The sequence below is a fragment of the Eretmochelys imbricata genome, chromosome 1 (assembly GCF_965152235.1).
Source record: "Eretmochelys imbricata isolate rEreImb1 chromosome 1, rEreImb1.hap1, whole genome shotgun sequence".
Classification (NCBI taxonomy): Eukaryota; Metazoa; Chordata; order Testudines; family Cheloniidae; genus Eretmochelys; species Eretmochelys imbricata.
The window spans coordinates 358,907,731-358,929,589 of NC_135572.1; the positions used below are offsets into that span (position 1 = coordinate 358,907,731).

At 55.3% G+C, this 21,859-nt stretch overlaps 2 protein-coding genes across 3 annotated transcripts; one reads left to right on the forward strand and one right to left on the reverse strand.

The window, feature by feature from the left end:
* Window positions 1–274: 274 nt before the first annotated feature.
* On the reverse strand, window positions 275–5,228 carry GCC1 (GRIP and coiled-coil domain containing 1). 2 transcript variants are annotated; one of them, XM_077837802.1, is made up of 3 exons: window positions 5,206–5,228; window positions 3,686–4,771; window positions 275–2,021 (listed from the first exon to the last, which is right to left on the reverse strand). In XM_077837802.1, the coding sequence occupies exons 2-3, from the start codon at window positions 4,730–4,732 to the stop codon at window positions 717–719; spliced, it is 2,352 nt and encodes a 783-aa protein (XP_077693928.1). In that variant the 5' UTR covers window positions 4,733–4,771; window positions 5,206–5,228; the 3' UTR covers window positions 275–716. The 2 variants fall into 2 exon arrangements, with proteins under 2 accessions (XP_077693928.1, XP_077693917.1); XM_077837791.1 differs by lacking the exon at window positions 5,206–5,228 and having other exon boundaries at window positions 3,686–5,173.
* A 1,155-nt stretch (window positions 5,229–6,383) lies between these two features.
* ARF5 (ARF GTPase 5) lies at window positions 6,384–17,933 on the forward strand. Its single transcript, XM_077837844.1, has 7 exons — window positions 6,384–6,553; window positions 10,138–10,218; window positions 12,244–12,353; window positions 13,229–13,300; window positions 16,843–16,968; window positions 17,568–17,654; window positions 17,797–17,933. Exons 1-6 carry the CDS (start codon window positions 6,487–6,489, stop codon window positions 17,652–17,654), a joined length of 543 nt encoding a protein of 180 aa, XP_077693970.1. The 5' UTR covers window positions 6,384–6,486; the 3' UTR covers window positions 17,797–17,933.
* Window positions 17,934–21,859: the final 3,926 nt, after the last annotated feature.

Here is a 21,859-nt window from a genome sequence, read left to right on the forward strand (position 1 = left end):
AAAATTCCCAACCTGGAGTAAGAAATTTTTTTTAGGTGTACTTTTACCCCAATAGAATTTATCTCTCTCCAATGTCTAGCACTGTTCCAAGCAATCTGAGGAGCTATTCTGCTCTCTTGTGTAAATTTGGCTCTAGCACATACTCACTAGCAGCCTTCAGGAAGTCTCTGAGGACTTTCTTATATCTGGATAGTAGCTGGTCATTAAGACTCATCTCTCCCTGGTTTTCAGGGTTTTTTAAAATGCAAAGTGATTACATCACAGCGTTGCCCAATCTGTTAAGTACTTTTCCTTTTATTTTTAGGACATGAGCCCATTTGGAGTTTTAAGACCCAAGCAAGTGACCTAACTTAGTAAGTTTTCCCCACTCTATACTTGACAGGTTAAAAAAAAGGAACATTTGATTTAAAAAAATACTGATGTCCTCAGTGGGGACCTCCTTTTATGTAGTCTTAACCCAGAGTGAATTCTTGTGGCACAGAAAGTTGTGGTCCTAGTGGAATTACTGAGATGACAATTTGTTTTGCGGCCTAGCGCTAATTGCATTAGTCTAAAAGCTCAGTACTTCGCTGAAGGCTCCCGTGCCCTTGACACATGATGGACACAAATAATTAAGTGCAGAGGTCCTGGGACGGATGGTTAGTTCTTCTTATACAGTTAGAAAACAGGAACATGTCACTGTAAAAGTAAAGTAGTTATGAGCAGGACCCGGGTTCTCATCTCTTCCCAGAAAGCCACCAACTGCTGTTGGCTGAATGTCTCATAATAACCTGCTTCTCCTCTGGACTGAAGTGCAGTATAGTCAATATGGCAGTTAGAGTCTGCTGACGGCCCAGTGAGTCTGGCAAGGTCAAGAACCGATAGACAATGTTCTTGAGATATTCCAGGTTGGCTCCCTCTCTGCTCTTATCCCTTAAGTTCTTCTGGATATGGTCTTGAAGGGTGGATACCTCTTCCCTATGCTTCTCTTCCTCAACCAAAAGTCTCTCCTGGAGCTGGTGAACTTCCTTCTCCAGTTTGTGCTTCTGCTTCCTTAAGGCTACAATTTCTACCTCTTTCCGGGCCAGCTGCTCTGCATACAGAAAGAAAGTGGGCTCATTGGCGGCAGCAAGATGCAGAGCCTGGGTGAGGTTCTCAGAAGAGACTGCATCCATTAAATCATCACTGCTCATGTCACTCCCTGGTGCTAGGTAATTTTTGGATCCTTGAAGCCCATAAGGTATGGCTAGAGACCTCAACTGCTCCAGCTCTTGGTCCTTTTCCGACAGCACAGCCAGGGCTCTGTCCCGCTGCTTGTGCATCTCTTCCTCCAGCTTTAGTGCCCTTTCCCTGTAATCCAGCCCACATTTCTCTAGGTCCTGCCTGTGGACCTGCTGCAGGTGGGACACCTCTTGCTTCTTGGCTTCCATTTCTTGCTTGTGTTGCTTCTCCATCTCTTCACAGGAGAGCCGAAGTGCAATGTATTTCTCCTTCAGCTCAGCCAGCTGTTCCTGGGTGTCCTCTAGCTCTTTGGCCAAGTTGACATCTTTGGCTGACTTATTCTTGAGGACCACTTGTGCTCTCATCTTGTACCTTTCAAATTCCTCCTTCAGTTGCTTCAGCTCTTGTTGGTAATACAGAGCAGTAGCCTTCTCCCCATCCCCAGCCTCGGTGCCCTTTGGCAGCTCCAACTCACAGAGCTTCTCTATGTCCAGGGCGGGCTGGCTCTTCTTGGCTGCCATCTGCAGCAGCTTCTTCAGCTTTTCCATTTTGTCTTTCAGAACATTAACATCCAGGCTGGCTTCCTCAGTGTGAATGTCCACTGGGGATCGGCTGGAAGCAGCGATGGCCAGAGTCTTGTTTTCCAGGTCTAGCTGCACAATGCGGTCCTTTAATTTCTGAATAGTCATTTGGTCTTTTTGTTTGGCTTTTTCATAAGTGCCAAGCAGCTCTGACACCTCAGAGACCTGGCTCTCCAAGCTGGCCACTCGACGCTCCTCCATCTGGGCATGCTGATGGAGCTGCTCTTCTGCCTGTGCAGTCTGGAAACAAAAGGAGCACAGACAGGTTACACTTCTGTTTTGTTTTATACTGGAAATTTGTGGCAGGAATTAACCTTGGTCTCCTGAATCCCAGGCTAGCACCCTAACCACCAGGCCACCCTTCCCCTCTCACAATCAATTCTGGGCCATGACACAGCTAGTCTGGCCCATATTTAAAGGATAAATAAACAAAGGATCAAATGAAAAACAATCTTCTATTTGCATTCCCCATTCTCAAGCAAGAAGTGCTGCTATGCCACACTAGCACTGGCAAGGAGAGGCATACCAGCACTTATGGCCTTGTTTTTCTTATGGGATTTCTTAAAACCTGTGTGTACTCTAAAGGGTGCAGTACTCCTAACTGCACAGGGTACAACTGCAGCATATTGTGGAGCTAGTATCACAGCCAAATTCAAGTAATCTTCTCCACTAGTTAGACTCCCCTGGGAAATCCTCTCATTAGAGGCCATTTTCCAAGGACAAGCCCACAGAGGAGTGTGAGACCAGAGATAAAATGAAATTAATGCCCATGTGTTATCTGGTGGAAGGAATTTTCTAGACATTTCCAAATCCAGAGGGGAAGAAAGAATTCTGGAATGTTAACAGGAGGAGTTGGAGATTTTATTCTGGAATTATTTTAGCAGCAAATCCAATTGCGGGAGATGATTTCTGTTCTCTTTAATCTGGGTTCACCTACTCATCACTCTCTTCCTCAATATCCCTGGTTTCTGCCCTTCTCTCTCCCCACCTGCACGAGAGGCTTTTGCCCTGTTGTTTACCGCCCCCACCCCCCCGACCCACCAGGCCAAACTTCACACAGAGTGATCATGAAGGGCCTCAACAGCAGAGCTTCCCCAAGAATATCATGACATTTCCAAGGACGGCACAAGACACACCAGTTTCATGTTGCTCCCACCAACATTGAGGAGCAATTGCCAATGGCAGCATAAGATCTTTCTCAATGGAACAGACAATGGTTCTTGTAGTCTGATATCTGGCTGCCAAGGAAGGTGTGAAACTGTCAAAATGCATCTCATTCCTCCAGGAAAAGAGGAAAGATTTTTTCATGACCCCAGCTGGTGACCAGCTCAGCCCCTGAAGCTGGAGGGTTAAAAGCCCTTCTCATTTCACCTCATCTTACTGAGTTATTTACCTCAGCATCCATTTTCTGTTGATTTACAAAACATTACATTAAAATTATTTCTATAATAATTTCAATTTACACTGCTCTTTCACCGCAGGCTCTTGAAAAAAGTTTTACAAAGGTAAAATCATAGGAACTGCCACAATGGCTCAGAACAGTGCTCTATCCACTCCAATATCTGGTCTCCGACAGTGGCCAGGATAACATGCTTCAGAAGGTGGTGTAAGAAACTCTATAATGGACAATCATAGCATACCTGTTCATAAAAGAAGTTTCTTCCTACTCCCATTGGTTAGTGGTTGACTTTTGCCCTGAAGCATGGCAGTCTGCATCCTTATTAAGAAGTTATTCCTTCTAGTGGAACCGTAGATTTTTTTTTTAATCTCTCTTATTTATGGTCCTATGAAGATGCAGGATTTATGTCAACCCAAACTCACTACAAATCTCTGTGTACTCAGTACTGCTCTCTTCCTATACAACATGTTGGCTAGTGCACCCTGGTGTACAAACAGAGAATTACCTTTCTCATCTCTTGCAGCAGTTGTGCTTGAAAGTGACTCTTGAGGCTGACAATCTCATCCTGAAGCTCCTGCAGCTGGGGATCTGGCTTGCTGTTCTCTTCCTGCACAGCCTGCAGTTCTCTCTTCAGCTCCTCCACCACCCTGCTCAGCTGCTTGGTTTGCAGTTCAGACTCTTCCACACGGTCAGCCACATACACCCTTCCAGCCAGTGCTTCCCTGGTCTCCTCCAGCTTTAGCTCCACATCCTGGCGCAAGGTCCTCTCACTTTGCAGCAGCTTCTGTAGCTCCCGCAGCATAACGGCATGGTCACTCTGTTCCTGGGCCCGGTCATGTTGCTGTGTGATTAGACGAGCTTTGGTTTCTGCCAGCTGTTCCTGGACACACTTCATTTCTGCCTCCAACTTGCTCCTGTCTTCTTCAGCCTTTTTACTGGCCTCATCCAGGTCCTGCTTCATTTTTTTCTTGTCTGCTAGGTATGAGGCTTCCATGCGGGATTTCTCCTGGGTGACTGTAGCCAGGGAGCTGGTCAAGGTGGCCAGCTGAGTCTTCAGCTGGAGCACTCTTTTGTCAGCCTCATTAGCAGCGACTGGCACATCCCCACTGCCAGTGCTGACGCCGCTCTCTGACCCACTCGCCTCCTCCGATTTCAGAAGGGAGGCCCCAGCTGCTGTTTTCTCATCTTCTGTCCCCAGTTCACCCTTGGCACTGGTCAAGCTGGCAGCAGTGTCCACACTTGTAGCTGTCCCCATGCTGTCTTCACTATGAACAGAACTCCTGTCATCAGCAGAGTCAGCAAAGGAAACACTGGTGCTGGCAATGTCTGCAAGGTGAGCTCCACTCAGGCCAACGTCTGTCTCATGAGACACGGACAACACTCTTAAGCTAGCTTCCAAGGCTTCCTTCTCCTTGAGCAGGCTCTTGTAGGCTCTAACAACATCCTTCAAGCGAGTCTGGTACTGAAGAAGCTGTTTCTTCTGAGTTTCAATAGTCTCCAGAAGATCTTTTTTACTAGGACCACCCCCAAAGTTCATGCCAAACTTCTCCATGACTCCTCAGCGGCTGTTCAGCTTTGCTGCTCATGCAACCTGAAAGGAGAGGGAGGAAAAAACGTGAGCGAAGGCTACATAAATAGCCGCGGCAAGTCTTAAAACAGAGGTATTAGGCCTCGAGGCTGCTCATGGGCGAACAAATCTGCAGAGCAGGAGCCCAGGGCCGCATGACAGCCTGGGGCGCAAACACACGCGTCGGAAGACTCGGAGCGCCCGGGAACGGCCCGCAGGCGCAGGCGCGTCGCAGGGCTGGGGACCTCAGGGACTCCGGAGTGACCCCGGTTCTGTCACTGACGCCACGGCAAAGCCCCCGGGCCTCACTTCACCCCTCTGTGAGAGGGGGCGCTGCGGCCCCCGCCCCCGCCCAGCCGTCACAGGGGGGCGGCTCGGGAGCAGCCACGGGCGGGGGTAGAGCCCACTCCCGCGCCGCCGGGCCCACCTCAGACCCCAGCGAGGGCGTTCCCACTCACCCGGATCTCCGGCCCTACTGGAGTCCCTCCCACCCTCACCACGCCTGCGCGTATCCCATGGTTCCCGGCTCACGCGCCTCGCGCCTGCGCGTGGCCCACGGCTTCCTCCCACAGCGCGTGCGCGTAAGACGCCGCTCGCCGGGCGAAGCTCGCTGCTCATGCGCCGATCCCTACTAGCGCTCGCTAGGCGTGTCCCGTCATCCCCGTCCAACGCTCCCCGCGTCTGCGCCAATCCCAGCGCTCCTGGCCACAGTCGACGCGCATGCGCCTGTTGGCCCTGTTCTCCTGCGAGTGGGCGAGCGCGCGCGCCGCTCTCTCCGCCGCTGTCTCTCACTGCGCATGTGCTGATTGCAATAAACTCTGACTCCGCTGCCCGCAGGCCGGCCGCGGCGGGCCCTAGTGCGCAGGCGCACGCCGGGGGCGGGGGCGCGGGCGCGGGCGCGGTGTGAACGCCCCGCTGGCGGCACGAGGGGGGCCCGGAGCAGAGCGCCCAAGAGGGGACGCTGCATTTGCTGCGGACCCGGAGTACCCAGTCCCGGGGGGGCGCCCAGGCGGCGGCGTGTAGACGCGTTTGGAAGCCGAAGTGAACGTGACTCCTTCCTTTCTAGGGACGTCCTTGCCGCGGGGGCTGCCTCGCCGCAGAGGGAACCCCCTTCTCGGGCACAAGGCTTGTTCCCTCCAGCTGCTCAGCGGAACCCGAGCCCGCCTCTTGCTCATCAACGGCTCGCGGGGCGGGGCGGGGCGGGTCCTGCAAGGGCGGGGTCTCTCTCGGGAGGCGGGGCTAAGGCTGCCCGCGGAGGCGCTCTGTCGGGGGGCGGGGTTGACTACAGGCGCCGGGCCAGGGCTCGCGCTCCCGGGGGTGGAGCCATGGCCGCGGGCGGGGCTCGTTCCGCCTGGGGTCGGGCTGTTGCCGGGCTCGGGGCTGTGTCAGGAGGCGGGGTGAAGGTGGGCGGGGCCGGGCTCAGGTGGGCAAGAGGCGGGGGCAGGGCTCTGTCGGGAGGCGGGGCTAAGGCGGGCGGGGCCGGGGCTCTGTCGGGAGGCGGGGCTAAGGTGGGCGGGGCTGGGGCTATGTCAGGAGGCGGAGCTAAGGCGGGCGGGGCCGGGAGGCGGGGCTCTGCCGGCCAGGAGGCGGGACTAAGGCGGCCGGGAGGCGGGGCTCGGCCAGGAGGCGGGGCTAAGGCGGCCGGGAGGCAGGGCTGCGGCTGGTTCCGGCCGGGCCTGCTCGCAGCGGCGGTATCGGCAGCCTCGGGGCTCGCAGCGCGGCCTCCCCCTCCCGCCGCCATGGGCCTCACGGTCTCCGCCATCTTCTCTCGGATCTTCGGCAAGAAGCAGATGCGGATTCTCATGGGTGAGGCCAGGCCGGGGGGGCCCGAGCCCGCTCCCCTCTGGGCGGCTGCCGCCCCATAGCCCCGCGCTGCCGAGCCCCAGGGGGAGGCGTCGGGCCGCAGGGCTCCGGGGCGGGGGGATGGGTAGGGTCCCCCCGGAGAAAGAGGGGTCTGGCCGCCGGGCCCCGGAGCGGGGGGGGATGGGTAGGGTCCCCCCGGAGAAAGAGGGGTCGGGCCGCAGGGCCCCGGAGGGGGGCGGGGGGATGGGTAGGGTCCCCCCCGGAGAAAGAGGGGTCGGGCCGCAGGGCCCCGGAGGGGGGCGGGGGGATGGGTAGGGTCCCCCCCGGAGAAAGAGGGGTCGGGCCGCAGGGCCCCGGAGGGGGGCGGGGGGATGGGTAGGGTCCCCCCCGGAGAAAGAGGGGTCGGGCCGCAGGGCCCCGGAGGGGGGCGGGGGGATGGGTAGGGTCCCCCCCGGAGAAAGAGGGGTCGGGCCGCAGGGCCCCGGAGGGGGGCGGGGGGATGGGTAGGGTCCCCCCCGGAGAAAGAGGGGTCGGGCCGCAGGGCCCCGGAGGGGGGCGGGGGGATGGGTAGGGTCCCCCCCGGAGAAAGAGGGGTCGGGCCGCAGGGCCCCGGAGGGGGGCGGGGGGATGGGTAGGGTCCCCCCCGGAGAAAGAGGGGTCGGGCCGCAGGGCCCCGGGGCGGGGGGATGGGTAGGGTCCCCCCCGGGGAAAGAGGGGTTGGGCTGCAGGGCTCCGGGGCGGGGGGATGGGTAGGGACCCCCTCAGAGAAAGAGGGGTCGGGCCGCAGGGCCACGGGGGGGGGATGGGGATGGTCCCCCCTGGAGAAAGAGGCGTCGGGCTGCAGGGCCCTGGAGGGTGGGGGGATGGGTAGGGTCCCCCCTGGAGAAAGAGGGGTTGGGCCACAGGGCTCTAGGGGTTGGGGGGTGGATGGGGTTCCCCCTGAAGAAGTGGGTTGGGCTGCAGGGCCCTGGGGGATGGGAGTGAGTGGAGAGCCCCCCAAAGGAGTGGGGTTGGGTTGCAGGGCTGGCGGGGAAGTGATGTTAACCCACCCCCATGGCTAATCCCTCTCGGGTAGCTGGACCAGGTAACCGGCCCCTCTTGCCATGGGCATTGTGGCTGGCAGGCAGGCTGGCTGCTGCTCCCAGAGCAGTGTAGGGGGAGCCCCGCCCTTGCCCGATGCCAGGTCCCTGCCCATGCCCTGCCAGTGCTAGCCCTTATCCCAGAGAATCGGGGACAGCATCGGTCCCTGCCGGAGAATTGCCCTACCTTGGTCCTGTGGGGCTGAGCAGCCCTGCCAGGTGTGGGCACCTGCCCTCCCTGCATCGCTGGGGTGACTGTTATCGCTGTCTCTTGCCCTCTCCCAGGAGGAGTGCAGACGTGTCCCCCCTGGACCTTTAGACCTATAGGACTGAGGGATCCTGTTCCCTTATGGGGCATTGGTCTCTGCTGTAGGGTTTATAGAGCTAGTCCATCCAGCAGAGCAATTCTCATGGAAAGGGCTGTAGCAAAAACTTCAGTGACTCATGGGCTGGGCGATGGGGAGCTGTGGGCATAGGGTCCCTGCACATTCCACTGCAGGTGGTAACAGGGTTCAAGATTGTAACTTCTGGGTCTGCTCGGTGAGCCTTTGATGACAAGAGGGCTGGCCAGACTCATGTCCTTGAGCCTGTCTGGGTTGGCTGAGCCAATAGCCCTGAGAGAAGGCTCTGGAGAGTATTGGGACTGTCCTATGAGAGGGGCTTGGACCACGTAACTGTCAGTCCCCGAAACGGGGTGTTTACTCTGAAATGTAATTCTGGTTGGGCACTGGAGCATAAACTTATCCTTGTGGCGGCTGGACACCTCCAGCCAACGGACTCTTCTGGTGTGGCTGGGTGTGCCTGTGTCATCGAGACACGCTGGAGTTCAGAAATGGGATATGAACCGCTCAGCTGGGGTCAGTGGGACTGTTGCCTCCAGCGTGTTTCCCAGCCTCCGTCTAGTGCATTTTAAACGTTGTTGGAAGGGAAGTGCCCCCAGACGAAAGCTCTGCCTGCGAAAGATGCTGACTGTCTTCTGGGTTTGCGTTTACTGAGGCACTTCTGGCTGGTCACTTCGCCGTGCATAACACAAACAGGTGCCTGTGAACCCTGTCAGCGTAAAGCAAGGGGGTTTCCAGAGACTGTCCGAGCAGGGGCTTGACCTGAGCTAGGATCTCGCAGCCCAGGTGCAGTGTAAACAAGTAACAATAATGGAGGATTTTGGGGCGGGTTCTGCAAGGTACAGTGGTGCCTCGGCTCAGTGGCAGGGCCATAACCCCTTTTAATGAGCAGATGGTCCTAGCTTTTTGACAGGCATGCTGACCGGAGTTCTCCAGTTGGCTGCACCTCTCATGCCAGGCAGTGTCTGTGCAAGCTCCTTTCTACCTGCTTGGGCCCTGTTTCTGACTTTGGGGTGTGTTCGGTCTCCATGAGCCAGTCAAGGCCCAGCAAGGCAGGGCACCTTGTGCTTGTAGTTCTGCGAGGTGGACAAGCTGGACAGAGACCCCAGCTCACTACTTATAGGAGTCCCAGAAGAGCCGTTGAGTGGTAATACCGGTAATACCGGATCAGAACAGTGCTTTGTGTCTCTCCTTAGCCTATTGCTGGTACTCTGGGCCACTCTGCTCCCCAGGTAATGCCCTTCTGAACCACCCTCCTTGTAAAGTCTGGGACTACAGTGTCGGTCAGATCAAGCAGAAGAGAAAAGGGAAGCAGAATTCCCTAGGCTTGAAGAGTTCCCCATAGCTTCCTATTGTCTCTGTAGGATGCAGCTGTTCTGTGACAAGCACCTTGTCTTTCCTGAGGGGGAAACTCTAAAGTGTAGGGGTGCTTGCATGTTCTGCCCTGCACTGGACTCTGCCCCCGAACTGGAAATGACACTTGTAGACAGGGCTCTAGAGACATCTGCTTTTCTGTAATGGTGATGTACAGAGCTGGCATATGCTAGCAATTCCTGCTCTGGGCATCATGTCAAGGGCAGACTGAAGTGACTCCTCCACAACTGATACCAGCTGCCTAGGACTGATCAGAGCGGTGTTGGAGGGAGTGGAACATTTGGGAATCTCACCAGATTCTCCCCTCCTGGTGCTCAGGACTGATCTCCACGGAGAGCTTTGCGGAGGGGAAAACTGCTGTTAGATCTCTGCCCCACAGCGTGTGGATTTGCTTGGTGTTCTCTGGGATAATTTAGGCTTTGAAAGCTGCAGAATGCAGGGCAGGGCAGTGGGTTTTATTCTGGGCAGACCTCTCACTTGCTTGTCCTGAATGAATGACTTGTGGCTGTTTTGGGGGTAGGCTGTACACAAGGGGCTGTGGGTGGGTTTGTAGGTTGTAAACTTGGTAGCCCTTTGTAAAGCTGCCTTGCTAGAATGGCTCTGTCTGAGCCTCTGGGAACATACACTTGGCCCTTGGAGCTGTTAGACTTATCTGCATCATCTCCTGTAAAGAGGGGGTGCTATATACTGGGGTGGTCCTACTCATCAGGGAAACCGGTTATGGGGACTTTAGGCAGGAGCCAGGTGCTGGTAAGTGACACTGGCCTCTCCCCTCTCTCTCTCGCCATTTCAGTTGGCTTGGACGCTGCTGGTAAAACCACCATCCTTTACAAGCTAAAGCTGGGTGAGATCGTCACCACCATCCCCACCATTGGTAAGTGGCGAAAAGCTGCGCCCCAGCTCTGGTTTGCCTCCAAGGTTGGGAGAGGGGTAATGTGCTGAGGTTCGCAAGCTTTGTAAAGTGACCCCCATCTCTCGGGCTGAGTCGGCAGTGGGGTTGTGCTTCCCCGCAGCTCTCTTGCTCGTTAGCTGGGGGCCATGTCTAAGCTGGGGCTGTATCGTGGCATTGGAATCAGAACGGTTTCTGAAGTCAGCAGGGGTGTTTCACGATGGCTCCTGTCGCATTGCTGAGCTGTGCCACTGGAAGGGCCTTTAAACTGCAGTGAGGCTTGTGTGCCTTGCTGGGCTTCGGCTTGACTTGAGGGGGTACCCACGGCTCCCCAGAGTTGTCTACACTCATGGGGCTAGACTTCCCAACAGATCAACGAGCGAGACCCAAGCCAAGGTCCTTGCACAGTCCCGGCCTGAAGAGCTGACAATCCAATCGCCTGATAAAATGGAGCCATCCCGATGTCTCCAAAGCTGGGGCGGTTGGTCCTGCACACTGGCTGTGTCAGAGCAGCTGTACAAGTTCAGACCGCATGCAAGCACGTTCATTGACCGTATGTTCCAAACCACCCATGTTTTGCTGTCTCAGCCCTGCTCACTTCGGACTCAGCATACGAGGAGCTGGTCTGACGGATAGCGTGACTGCAGCAGAAGAAAGAGGCTTCCTGTCGGTTCATCTCTGTGGTGTTTATTTTAAATGTTTTATGTGACACTAGTGTTGAAAGTGATGGACTTGCCTGGGCAAGGCACAGCGGAGGCTGATGCTGTGCAAACGCCCCCACACAACTCTGTCAGTAGACCTCATTTCTCTGCTGCTGTTGTCCTGGGCTCCTTGCCAAGCTCCCCTGATTCTCCACTGCCTGCAGCCCCCTACTGTCCGAGCCCTGAGCTCCCCATACACAGCTCTTCCGATGCCCCTCAGTCCCAACCCATTGGCCCTCCGGTATTTTGTTCCCTGTTACCCCACCCCCATGTTGCTGTCACTCATGCTTGTACGGCTGAGAGCTGCCATGTCTGCGGTGGCTTTAGAGGTGCCAGTGATGGTGGCCTGTGCACGGGTTCACGTTAGAAGAGCAGATGATTGGGTTGCTGGGCCGGACCGTTGGGTCACAAGGGAAGGGCTGGGTCTGACTCTGTAAACATTGTCTGACCTTGATTTGGCCTTCACAGTGAGTCCAGCAGAGCTTGTATTTCTTAGCTGTGCAGAACTCTACTGACTGGTAAATGTCTGTCTAGGTGGATTTTTAGAATGGGGGTGCTTGTGGGTTGCTTATTTCTGATCATGGGAAATGAGGTGAGCAGACAAGCAGATTAAAGCTGAACAGCAGTTACCTTAGTGTAATTCTAGACTGAGATGAAGCTGTGTGAAAATGTCTCCATCTGATGGTTCTTGACATCTGCTCACCATCTGTATTTGTCTACCTGCTTGAGAGACAAAGTAGGTAGATATGCCTTGTGCACCACTGGACAGAGCTACTTAGCAAGCTCTAGGGTTGCTAGGTCAGAGTTTGTCATGCAGAATCCTCTGCTAGCAGTAAAGCATAAGCTGCAAGGAACACCAGCTTGGCCCACACAGTCTGGGTGAATTTACTGGTAGTGGCTGGGAAGCTGCTTGCTGAGGGAGCAGACGGTAATGTGGAGCTGTACTATGCCTTTTTTAGTCCATTGCCGAGCAGAAATTGTGCTGTGGATGGCTCTGCTGTCTGGGTGGGGATAATCCACTACCCATCCCCCAGAAGTGCTGGTGGGAGGAGAAGGATGCTGCACTGCACCTGCATCGTACGTAAGGCACCCCTGTGACACTTGTCCCCCATGAATCCTCCCTCCCCCAACTCAAAAATCCCCTGAAATCTTGTGGCGTCTCTGCCAGCAGCGGCTGGTGTTTCCTGTAGTGCACGTCTGTGGTCTGCCAGTTTTCAGGCTGCCATGGTGATTAACTATCTTCAGCAGAGCCTTGCTCGTGCTTTTTCTTAAACCCTGTCTCCTCTCACTCCTCCTGTTGCCCTCGCAGGATTCAATGTCGAGACGGTGGAATACAAGAACATCTGCTTCACCGTCTGGGATGTAGGTGGCCAGGACAAAATCCGACCCCTGTGGAGACACTACTTCCAGAACACGCAGGTGGGAGGAGCTGCAGCGGCACTGGGAAAGAGCCCTCTGGACGTGATTGTTGCATGGGGTCCACTGAGGCCTCCCCTCACCTGCCTGCCTCTGGATAGGAATTAGGAGATAGCAACTGCTTCCATGGCAAAGAACCTGGGATGAAACATGGACCTAGTCCCATGGATGCTGCTCCTGCCCTGGTCATAGGAGCTAGGTTGCTTTGGCCTTCCCAGCAGTTCTGGGTGACCCTCTGATCCCTCTCCCTTCTTGTGGGGGAAGGGCAGTAGCAGTGTCTCATTGATAAAGAGGATAAGGCTTGATTGTGCATTGGTACCAGCAGTTTGTCCTCTTCCTGAGATGATCTAACCAGGGAGCTTGGCTGGAAGGCAGCTCCTGGCTCCCCCCACGCAGCAGCATGCATTGGGGTTACGGGAGTTGCCTGCACCTTCACTGAACCAAGCTGGCACAATGACACCGACCCTGAGTCAGGCTCTTTCAGAATGAGGCAGGGAAGGCATCTCTGCTCTGAGCCATGAGTAACTTCCTTCGCTCAGCGCAGCGAGATGCTGAAAGTGGGGCTTCTGAAAACTACCCCAGGGCATTTCCCACCCCCTGGCCTCTGTGCGAGCGGAAGCGGCAATAAGAGATGTGGGGTTTTCCTCTGAATGAAGACGCATGCAAGCCCTTGTTGCTGATCTATAGAATAGCTTTGGAGAAGATACGTGGTTGGGGGTAGGGTGGGAAGTGGTTGCTACATTGGCAGTGATCTCAGTTGCCATTCCATGGTGTTGGAAAGAGGCTTGTTCCTCTGGTTTTGTGCAGTGTTCCCCTCACTGTGGCATCAGTGTCTGCGCTGTGTGAACTGTCTCATGCCTGTCTGCTTTTTTTTACAGGGCCTCATATTTGTTGTGGACAGCAATGACCGAGAGAGAGTGCAGGAGTCTGCAGATGAGCTACAGAAGATGGTGGGTGTGGTTTGGAGAGAGGCTGTGTGTTGTCTCTGTAGGTTTTCAGGCTTGGGGTGACTGGTGGGAAGGTGGAGAATACTAGGTGGGATCTTTCTGGTGTGAAAGCCTAGGAGCTGACAGGGCTAGTAGGACGTGTATCTCGGGTGGCCAAGACTCTGCTAGAGCATATCTCAAGGTAAGCTGGCGTGTGTGGAGCAGGAGCTCAAAACGAGCTGAGCCTGCTTTCCAAATGTGCTTATCCTTAAGACTAGGAATCTAGGTGCTATTGCAACGGACACCTGTGCATGCAGAGGTCACTTATACCATCCTCAAAATCCCTTGTGTTTGGAGTAAATTTAACGATGCTGCTTCTTCCATAGCCAGGCCTGCTGTCTATGACTGACACTCTGACTCTTCGGGTTCTGAGAAATGAAGTCAGTAGGAACTTCGTGCTCAGCATCTCTAACATGGGCCCTGGTTATCTTACTGTGTTCACCTCTACAAGGTGAAATGCACTAACAGCTAGTTCCAGAAATCAAAATTGCATACACTACCCATGCCATCCCTTTAGACTAAACCAGCGTCTGCCAGAAATGTTCCATAAGCCATAGGTGAGACACATTAAACTCATTTACTAAAACAAAACAAAATTAACCAGAGCCACGTATAGAAAGTGTCTTTGTGTTAGCCGCAGTCCAGTTTTCTCTCTGGATGCAGAGAAGGCCTTTGAGTGGGTTGAATGGACATATTTAGTGGAAACCATGGAATGCATCGATACGGGATGGCTTCTAGAAGTGCTGTCTCTTACCAATGGCTGTCAAAAGCAGCCTGGAAGTAAGAGGAAGCTTGGAACTGTTCCCGCCACAGCTGATCTTCCTCAGCGTATGTTGAACATCAGTGTTACAGGGAAGCTGCTTCATGTAGATCCAGTAGACCCATTTACCATGTGGCAATTCTATCAATGTGCTAAAAAGGCCAGCTCATGTACCCCTAAAATGTACAACCATTAGCACTTTCTCATGTGCAGAGGGCTTGATAATTAGTGTCCCATTCCAGCTGTAAACTGCCAGTCCTCTCCTGCATTTGCAGGGGGATACAATTCATTTTTCTGATAGAAAGTATGTATTTCAACCAGTAATCTCTGTTCTGGGGCAGTGGGTCCTATGCCCACTGTGACCCCCCTATAAAAACCAGCTAGATCACCTGCTTATTAAAATACCACTTCTCTACAGCAGTATTCCATTCCTATCTTTGGTGCCTGTCTCACTCCTTCATCAACTGTTGGATTATAAGCCCCAAAAGACAGAGATCTATTCCGTACAATTACATGTGCACCCATGATGAAATACACATGCAGCTCTCACTTTGAAAATCTGATCACAAGTGTCACAAGCACTTGGCTGCTGGTGTGCACCAAAATGCTGAGCTTTTCTGGAAGGTCTCGCCCACGGGTAGTAACCAAAAACTGGCTCGAATGCAGCATTAGGGCTGAGAATCCAGGTGTTCGGTCAGGCAACTCCAAAAGTGAAGATTTCTACTGAAAGGTCAATGGGTCTCCAATGCAGGCCTGGTGTTTATCCCGTGGATAGACTCCCATAGCGTTCCTGTTAACAAGGCCATCAGGAATGGACAGTACATCCTAGGTAACATTGCAGGAGAAACCTGGACTCTTGAGTGCTTGGTCTCTCTGTTAATGCTCATTTTTGTATGTGATTTCTTCGGAGCACTGCTCCCTTTCTGTAGAGCTGCATCCTGGCTGTGTGCCTACTACTCTTAGCCAGTCTCAGGAGAACACAGGCTTCAAGCACCCCTCACCCTAAAACCACAGACCCCCTTCTCTTCCCACTTGACTTGACTCTTCCATCCCTGGGAAAACAAACTGAGCCTGAAAAGCTGCCCAGTGTCTGCTGTTCTGAACTGGGTGCCCGTGGCCCCTCTGGCCTGCGTGGGGCAACAGGAGACCATGCCCACAACTCGGCCAGCTGAACCAGCGTTTCTTCAGCCGTGAGAAAAGGAAATTCCCTTTGGGCCGAGCCTGATCGTAGGCACATCCCAGGCCCGAAGCAGGGGGGTTGGGCCTTCTTGGCAGCTGCATTGTCAGGATGGGAGTGGGAGCTCCACCAGAATCGTCAGGCTCTTTGGCCGGCAGAAACTGCACTGAACTCCCCTTGCCCCGACCCAGCAGAGGCGCTCTGGAGCAGGGCTTTGGCGCAGCGTGCCCCGTCCTTGCCACATGTCTTTGTTCACCTGGCAGGAGTGCTATGTGCACTCAAAGCATTACAACGAGGGGCTGGGGCAAAGCGGGTGCCTGATGAGCTCACAGGCTGATCGAGACATGCAGCGAAGGCGAGGGGGAAGGAAGAGGCAGGGTGCCTGAGCTCGGTGTTGTGCCGTATGCAGCTGGTTGGTTCTGACTTGCCTGAGTGTGGTCTCCAAAGAAGAGTGGGGGTGGCTAGAGCAGTGCCTGGCAAACCCAAGCGAGAGGGTGCGTGGAAGAAAAGGGAGCTGTTCCAGGTGTAGCGTATAGCATGAAAATAGGTCTGAGGACGCGCACAGGCTGGGGGAGTGGGCTGCTTGGTTAGTACCTGAACTTAAAGAAAAGCCATTCTGTTAGAAAATCCTTCTCTCCTGAATCCAAGAGAACCTCGCACGGGTTCAGAGCAAAAGCTCGAGCGTGTGTATTTGTTGGGGAGCAGGCCCGCATGAGACTAGCCACAGTGGGAGCTTCCTGGGGTGCAGAATACATGAATATTTGCCTCATGGCTACCTGGCATGTGTGTGCACCCAGTGGCCTTGGGAGCCAGAGGTGTTTACACTGTCAGAGGGAGAAGGCCGAGAGCCTGGGTGTGAGCTGAGGAGGTGGGAGGAAGGAACATGCTCGAGTGGAGCTGGAGAAAGAGGGGTTCAGTTTTTGCCATGGCTACCCTGGGGAATGGTGTGGTGTGATGTGAGGATGAGCTGTTGGATAAGCTGGGAGGGATAGAGAGGTAATGACTGAAACGCAGAGGAGCTGAGGAAGGGGACCAAGAACAGACCCTGAGGGATGTGGGGGCCCCCAGCAGAGGGTTGAGGAGGGGGTGGCTGGGTGAGCTGAAAAAGCTTTAAATTGGAGCAGTCAGCCCCTCACGCTAGAGCTGTAACGTGGTAATTGTCTCTGTCCTGTGACCAGAACTTGATTGTATGTGAGGTCAGGGCCCCGCTGCAATGCGTGCAGCACAGACACCCTGCCCCACGGAGCTCGCAGGTCAAATACACAAGACAGGTGAAAATGGGGGGAGGGAGGCAGGTTTTACCCCCATTTGAGCAGCTGGGGAACTGAAGCACTGAGAGAAGCGTCGTGACCCATGGTGTCTGTGGGAGAGGTGGGAATTGAACCAGATTTCCTGTGTCCCAGTTCAGTGCCCTATCACCAAGCCATCCTCTCATCACTCTGGATTGGTCCCTAGCAGACTGTGGTAGGCTAGAGCGGGCTGAGTCTTGTGATGGAGCAAGCCAGCTGGTTTCACAGGCTGCCTTCCCACTCGGCCTTGGCTAAGCTGGCTTTGCCTCCTCCGTTCCAGCTGCAGGAGGATGAGCTGCGGGATGCGGTCTTGCTGGTGTTTGCTAACAAGCAGGATATGCCCAATGCCATGGCAGTGAGCGAGCTGACAGACAAGCTGGGCCTGCAGACACTCCGCAGCAGAACCGTAAGTGTATACAGGGTCCCGCGATTGCCAGGAGAGGCTGTCCTGAGACTGCGGAAGGGATTGTAGTCTGACTGCTCCATTCTGACTGCTTCTCCTCTGTCTCAGCCTCATGGGCTGTGAAGCTGAAGCAGAGCTGTGAGCAGGGAGCCTGGAGTGTGGGTCGCAAGGGCTGCTGCAGGATTGTGAGGTGACTTGGCAGAGCGGTGTGCGTGGAGCTTGCACTCTGCCTGGCACTAGCTGGCACAGTGCATCTCTCTCCGATCAGCACCAAACTCTGTCTTGCTTCCCTTTCCCATCCCCAGTGGGTTCTCCAGCAATTGTCTCCTATAGGGCTGAAGAGAACTGGAGACCTTGCTTGCTGACAGTGATATATGGTGTGTTACTAACTAGCCCATCCATCCTCATTTCCCAGGTCCAGTAGGGTGGGATCATGATCCCCATTTTACAGAGGGCAAAACTGAGGCACCCAGGTCACACCGCAAGCTGAAGTGGGATTAGGGTTTGGTGGTGCTTGGCTTCCGGCCCACTAAATGCTACCTCTCGGCATTAGCTGTTGTCTTGCCTGCTGTCTGATTTCCTTCCCTTCCCTTGTTTTTCAGTGGTATGTGCAGGCAACTTGCGCAACCCAGGGCACTGGTCTCTATGACGGACTGGACTGGCTATCGCACGAGCTCTCCAAGCGCTAGGTGGGTGGCCAGCCGGCTCACAGACCAGGCGAGCGTCGTGCCCACCTGGGATCTCCGTGCCGGGTTTAGTTTAGTTTTTTGGGTTGTTTTTTCCTCCCCACTGTGACCTCGTCTTAAATGATCTTGTGTGTTTATCTGGTAGAACTTGAACCTTGAGGACTCTTCAGGCACCTGCACTAGCCGTGCTCCTGCCTTCCGCTGCCCAGGTGGCACTTTCATGCTAACCGTCCTACCCAACTGCATGTGTTCTTGTGAAGTGGAGCCTGTGCCGTGTCCCAGTGGGGCCTGTTGGGAGGGAGGGAGGGAAGTGGCATTCACTTGCATCTAGCGGGTGGGGGCGGGGTGTGTCTAAGCACTGAGCAGGTGGCGGAGTTCCAGTTACCTCCACTGGCAGCTTGCGAGGAAAGCCGTAGGTAACTGCTTCGGCCGTCCCAACACTGCAGAACAGAACCGTTTCTCCTTTTTATCCTTCCATGAACTTTATAATTGTTTCTCTTGGGGAGGGTGGGGGGCAGGGCAGGGCTGGGACTCTGACTGTGTAATGTGCTATTGTATATCGAGTAATAAAACTCCACCCGTTTGTATCCTGTGCCCTACCTCTTTCTCGCCAGCAGATGGTCCCGGCTTTTGTGTGTGAGGATCAGGGTAACTAAGGAGGTGAACATGGGGAGCTGCAGGGCCACCCTGTGGGGTGGAAGCCAGAGGATTAAATGTACAGAGATGCCTGCCCAAAAGCCCCTCTCAGCCCCTGGGCTCTGGAGTGGAAAGCTAGAGTCCCCAGCATGCTGTGTGCCTGGCCCCGGTTTGGAAAGGAGCGGGCTGGGTGCACTCTGAATGCAGGTGCCACAAGGATTCTGGGCTGTGGGTGCTTGGCAAAGCAGGGTTTATTGCTGACTGTTGCTCCCAGTGTCTCAGACCATCTCCTGAGTGACCTGCCTAGGTGTGGCACCGACAACCTACAGGATGGGACTGGGTGTAAGCAGCCAGCTGCACCAGATGTGGAAACAGCTGGTGGGATCCAGCTATGTGTCAAAGCAGGAGCTTAACGCAGCGACCTGTTGGCATGTGCTTGGCCACTGGGCTCAGCGGAGCTCTGCTCGACCCTCCCCTTCTCGCCAAGTGGTGAGGTACTGCCCAGGCCAGTGCTGGGGGAGAGCAGTGCAGGTCCGGTTTTCTCCCCCCAGTCCCATTCTGGTAGGTAGCCACAGCTAGTGAAGCTCTCCCTGAAAACTGGGCAACTTCCATTGGGTAGCTTAAAACCCGAGGGGGATGGGGCAGTGCTAACTCCGGGCACCCGGGCTTGAAGATTCCGTCCCGTCCCCATGACTCAGGGGGAGGCTGGTGATAAATTTTAGTCTCCTTCATCTCATCACCTGCCCTCCCACATCTCCCCCCTCTACCCGGAATAACAGCTGCCTCCTCAGGTCATGGAGTTATGTTGGCAAAGCCCCTTGCTAGTGCCAATGATGTTACCTGGCCCCTTGGCTTCTTGCATGTCATTTTCATCCTGGCTCATGGGGAAGGAAAGTGGAGTAAGGGCTGTGTCTGCTGCCTTCCCCAAGCCACCGGAGAACTCTGCTGGGGCTCCCTTGGGGAGCATGGGCTGGTGATGTGACTGTCCAGTGTAATGTAGTGACTAATGGAGACAACCTGCCCATTGTCAACACAGCTGTGGTGAGAGTGAGCACACCCTCGCACGCAGCTGGACAAGGCTCTGTCAGGTGGATGGGAGTGGGGACCTGGAGACTTGGAGTTTGCCTGCCTGGTTCCTGTACATACAGACACCTACATCTGAGGGTGGTCCAGGTGGGTCAAACTAGTGTAGCAGTATGAAGCTGGGACAGAGAACACGTAGAGAACACGGAGTACCCATGGGCTATTCTTGCCAGAAGTGCCTGGGCGCTGCCTTAGACAAAGCGGTATCAGAGAGTGCCCTCTGCAGAGTGATGGCTTAAGCTGGGTTAGTCTCTAGGGAAGTGGTGGAAACTCAAGCACTAGATGGAGGGTGGCGCACAGGATAACAGTGACGGGAATGACGCTGGGCTGCCCTCAGGGGAATGAGCTCTGTGGTTCTGACCAGTGGTGGACGTGCCCCACTCAGCTTCTCTCCTGTGAGCGTTCGTGTTCTGGAGGCCTCTGAGCCGACCCGCTGTGCTTGCTGCAGACCCACGGTGGCTGAAATGCGTTGCCCAGATAGTAACTCCTAGGTGCTGCTGCTGGGATTGCAATAAAAACCCTTGGCTTGTCCTTGTGGCCGTGTCTTTCCTCCGGCTGCGGCAGCGGGGGCTGCACGGACTGGGGATGGGATGGAGATGAGGTGAAGGCTGATCCCAGCTGGCTTATCTGCATGCTCTGGTTCCTAGACTCCAGGACAGCAGTTGGAGAGAGGGATGGGGTAGGGCCGGGCAGAATCCCCTGGGTTTCTGTTTCGTGGGATCCCCTGGGAAGGGAGCTCCCTGCTAGGAGATGCTTTTCGTCAACCTGGAGCTGCTCACTCAGAGGGCTGAGCTGCACGCGCTTTGTGTGAGAGTGGCAGCGACCCGCTGGGCATGGGAGGGAAGGAGCCAGGGTAGAGAAGAGACAGAGGAGGTTTGAAGGGATCCTGGTTGAAAGGGCTTTTCCTCCCGCACCAGTGAGCGAGCTGGGGCAGCCCCAGGTCTGTTCCATGGTGTGAGCAGCAAGCTGGCAAAATGTGGAGGTCGTACATATAAGAAAGCGAAGCTGAGAGGCAGCAGGAGAGCAGGTGAAATGCAATAGAGAGAGAGTGGGGAGAATCCTATGAAAGATCTATGGACCGGGCAGGGCTCTCCGGGCATGGCTACGCTGCTGTTCAACACCTGCAGCTGGCCCAGGTCAGCTGACTCAGGCTCGTGGGGCTCGCGGGTGTCAGTTTCACTGTAAAATTGGAGGTAGGTCTTCAGTCTCGGGCGGGAGCCCTGGTCCTGTAACCATCCCCCTGCTTGTGCGGTCTCTGGGGCCAGCTGGAGCCCAAGCCTGAACATCTGCCCTGCAGTTTTACAGCCTGGGAGCCTGAACCCTGTGAGCCTGGCTCCGCTGTGGGTGTGAAGTTGCAGCGTAGACACGCCCTAAGTGAACTGTAACCACCCAGGCAAAAGACAGGCGTGTGGGCAGCTCTGTGAAAGCAGCTGCCACAAAACCAGCAGCAGGGGCCGTAGGGATGCCGCTGAAGCGAGGGATCTTAGCACTAGGCAGGGTCTGAGATGGGGGTGGGTGGACCCGAGACCTGGAGTGACTTGTGCAAGGAGAGCGGGTGGATGGGGGGGGATGAGTGTGAGGAACTTGCAGGCGTGGGGCGGGCCCAGCCAAGGCTGCTCTTCACCCTGGCTCACAATAAAAGGAGGAGGCGATGGTGTGAATGGAGCTAGAGTTAGGGGAGAGTTTGTGGCTTTTTTAATGCTCTCTGCCTGAGACGGGATCCGCAGAAGCTTCCCCCACGTGCAGGTTATTCCATAATAGTCCCCTAGGTCTGGGGGATTTCTTGGTCCTGCTGGTGCTGGCCGCAGTCAGGGTCAGGATGAGGCTATTGAGTTAGCTGGGCCATGCCCTATCAGGGAAATTCCTACCTGCCCCAGAGGCGCTTTTGTGCATCCACAGGGCTCTGAGCACTGTGGGGGAGCCATGGGGGACGAGGGGTTTGTAGGTGGTGCCTGGACAGTGCCTAGCAGGAGAGGCCCCTGATCTCAGGCAGGGCCTGTGGACGTTCCCGTAATGCACGTCAGAAACAGGCGAGGGAGTGGCCAGACTCCCGGAGCTCCTGGCCCCACTGAAAAGGAAGAGGAGAAACGTGCTGTCATCTGCCAGCATTTCACTCTCATTGCAGTACCTCCGCCACCGGGGGGGGGCTGGGTGCCCAAGTGGTGGGAAGACCGAGGGCCTGGTCTGGCCTCGCAGGGGATGTTGCCTGGGGAAGTGCGGGTGCTCAGTGGCGTTGCATCGCTAGCTTTCTACAGGGGAAAGGGGGATTTGGAAGGGAGTGGGACTGTCACCCATGAAGGGTGTATGTTGGACCTGACCCAGTGCTCACTGAAGTCAATGGAAAGTCCCCCTCTTGACTCCAGCAGACATGGGGTCCAACCCATTATTAGGCAGGATATTATTAGGCAGTCTCTCACCAGCTGCCGTGATGTAAGGTGTGTGTCACAAAGGCCAGGCCTGCAGGAGCAGAACGTAGGCAGGGATCCCTG

Coding starts and splice junctions, on each gene's coding strand:
- ARF5 (XM_077837844.1), top strand. CDS start 6,487: ATGGGCCTCACGGTCTCCGCCATCTTCTCTCGGATCTTCGGCAAGAAG. Junction 10,219..12,243: donor CACCACCATCCCCACCATTG/GTAAGTGGCGAA, acceptor TTGCCCTCGCAG/GATTCAATGTCGAGACGGTG. Junction 12,354..13,228: donor ACTACTTCCAGAACACGCAG/GTGGGAGGAGCT, acceptor TTTTTTTTACAG/GGCCTCATATTTGTTGTGGA.
- GCC1 (XM_077837802.1), bottom strand. CDS start 4,732: ATGGAGAAGTTTGGCATGAACTTTGGGGGTGGTCCTAGTAAAAAAGAT. Junction 2,022..3,685: donor TGCTGCAAGAGATGAGAAAG/GTAATTCTCTGT, acceptor TTTTGTTTCCAG/ACTGCACAGGCAGAAGAGCA.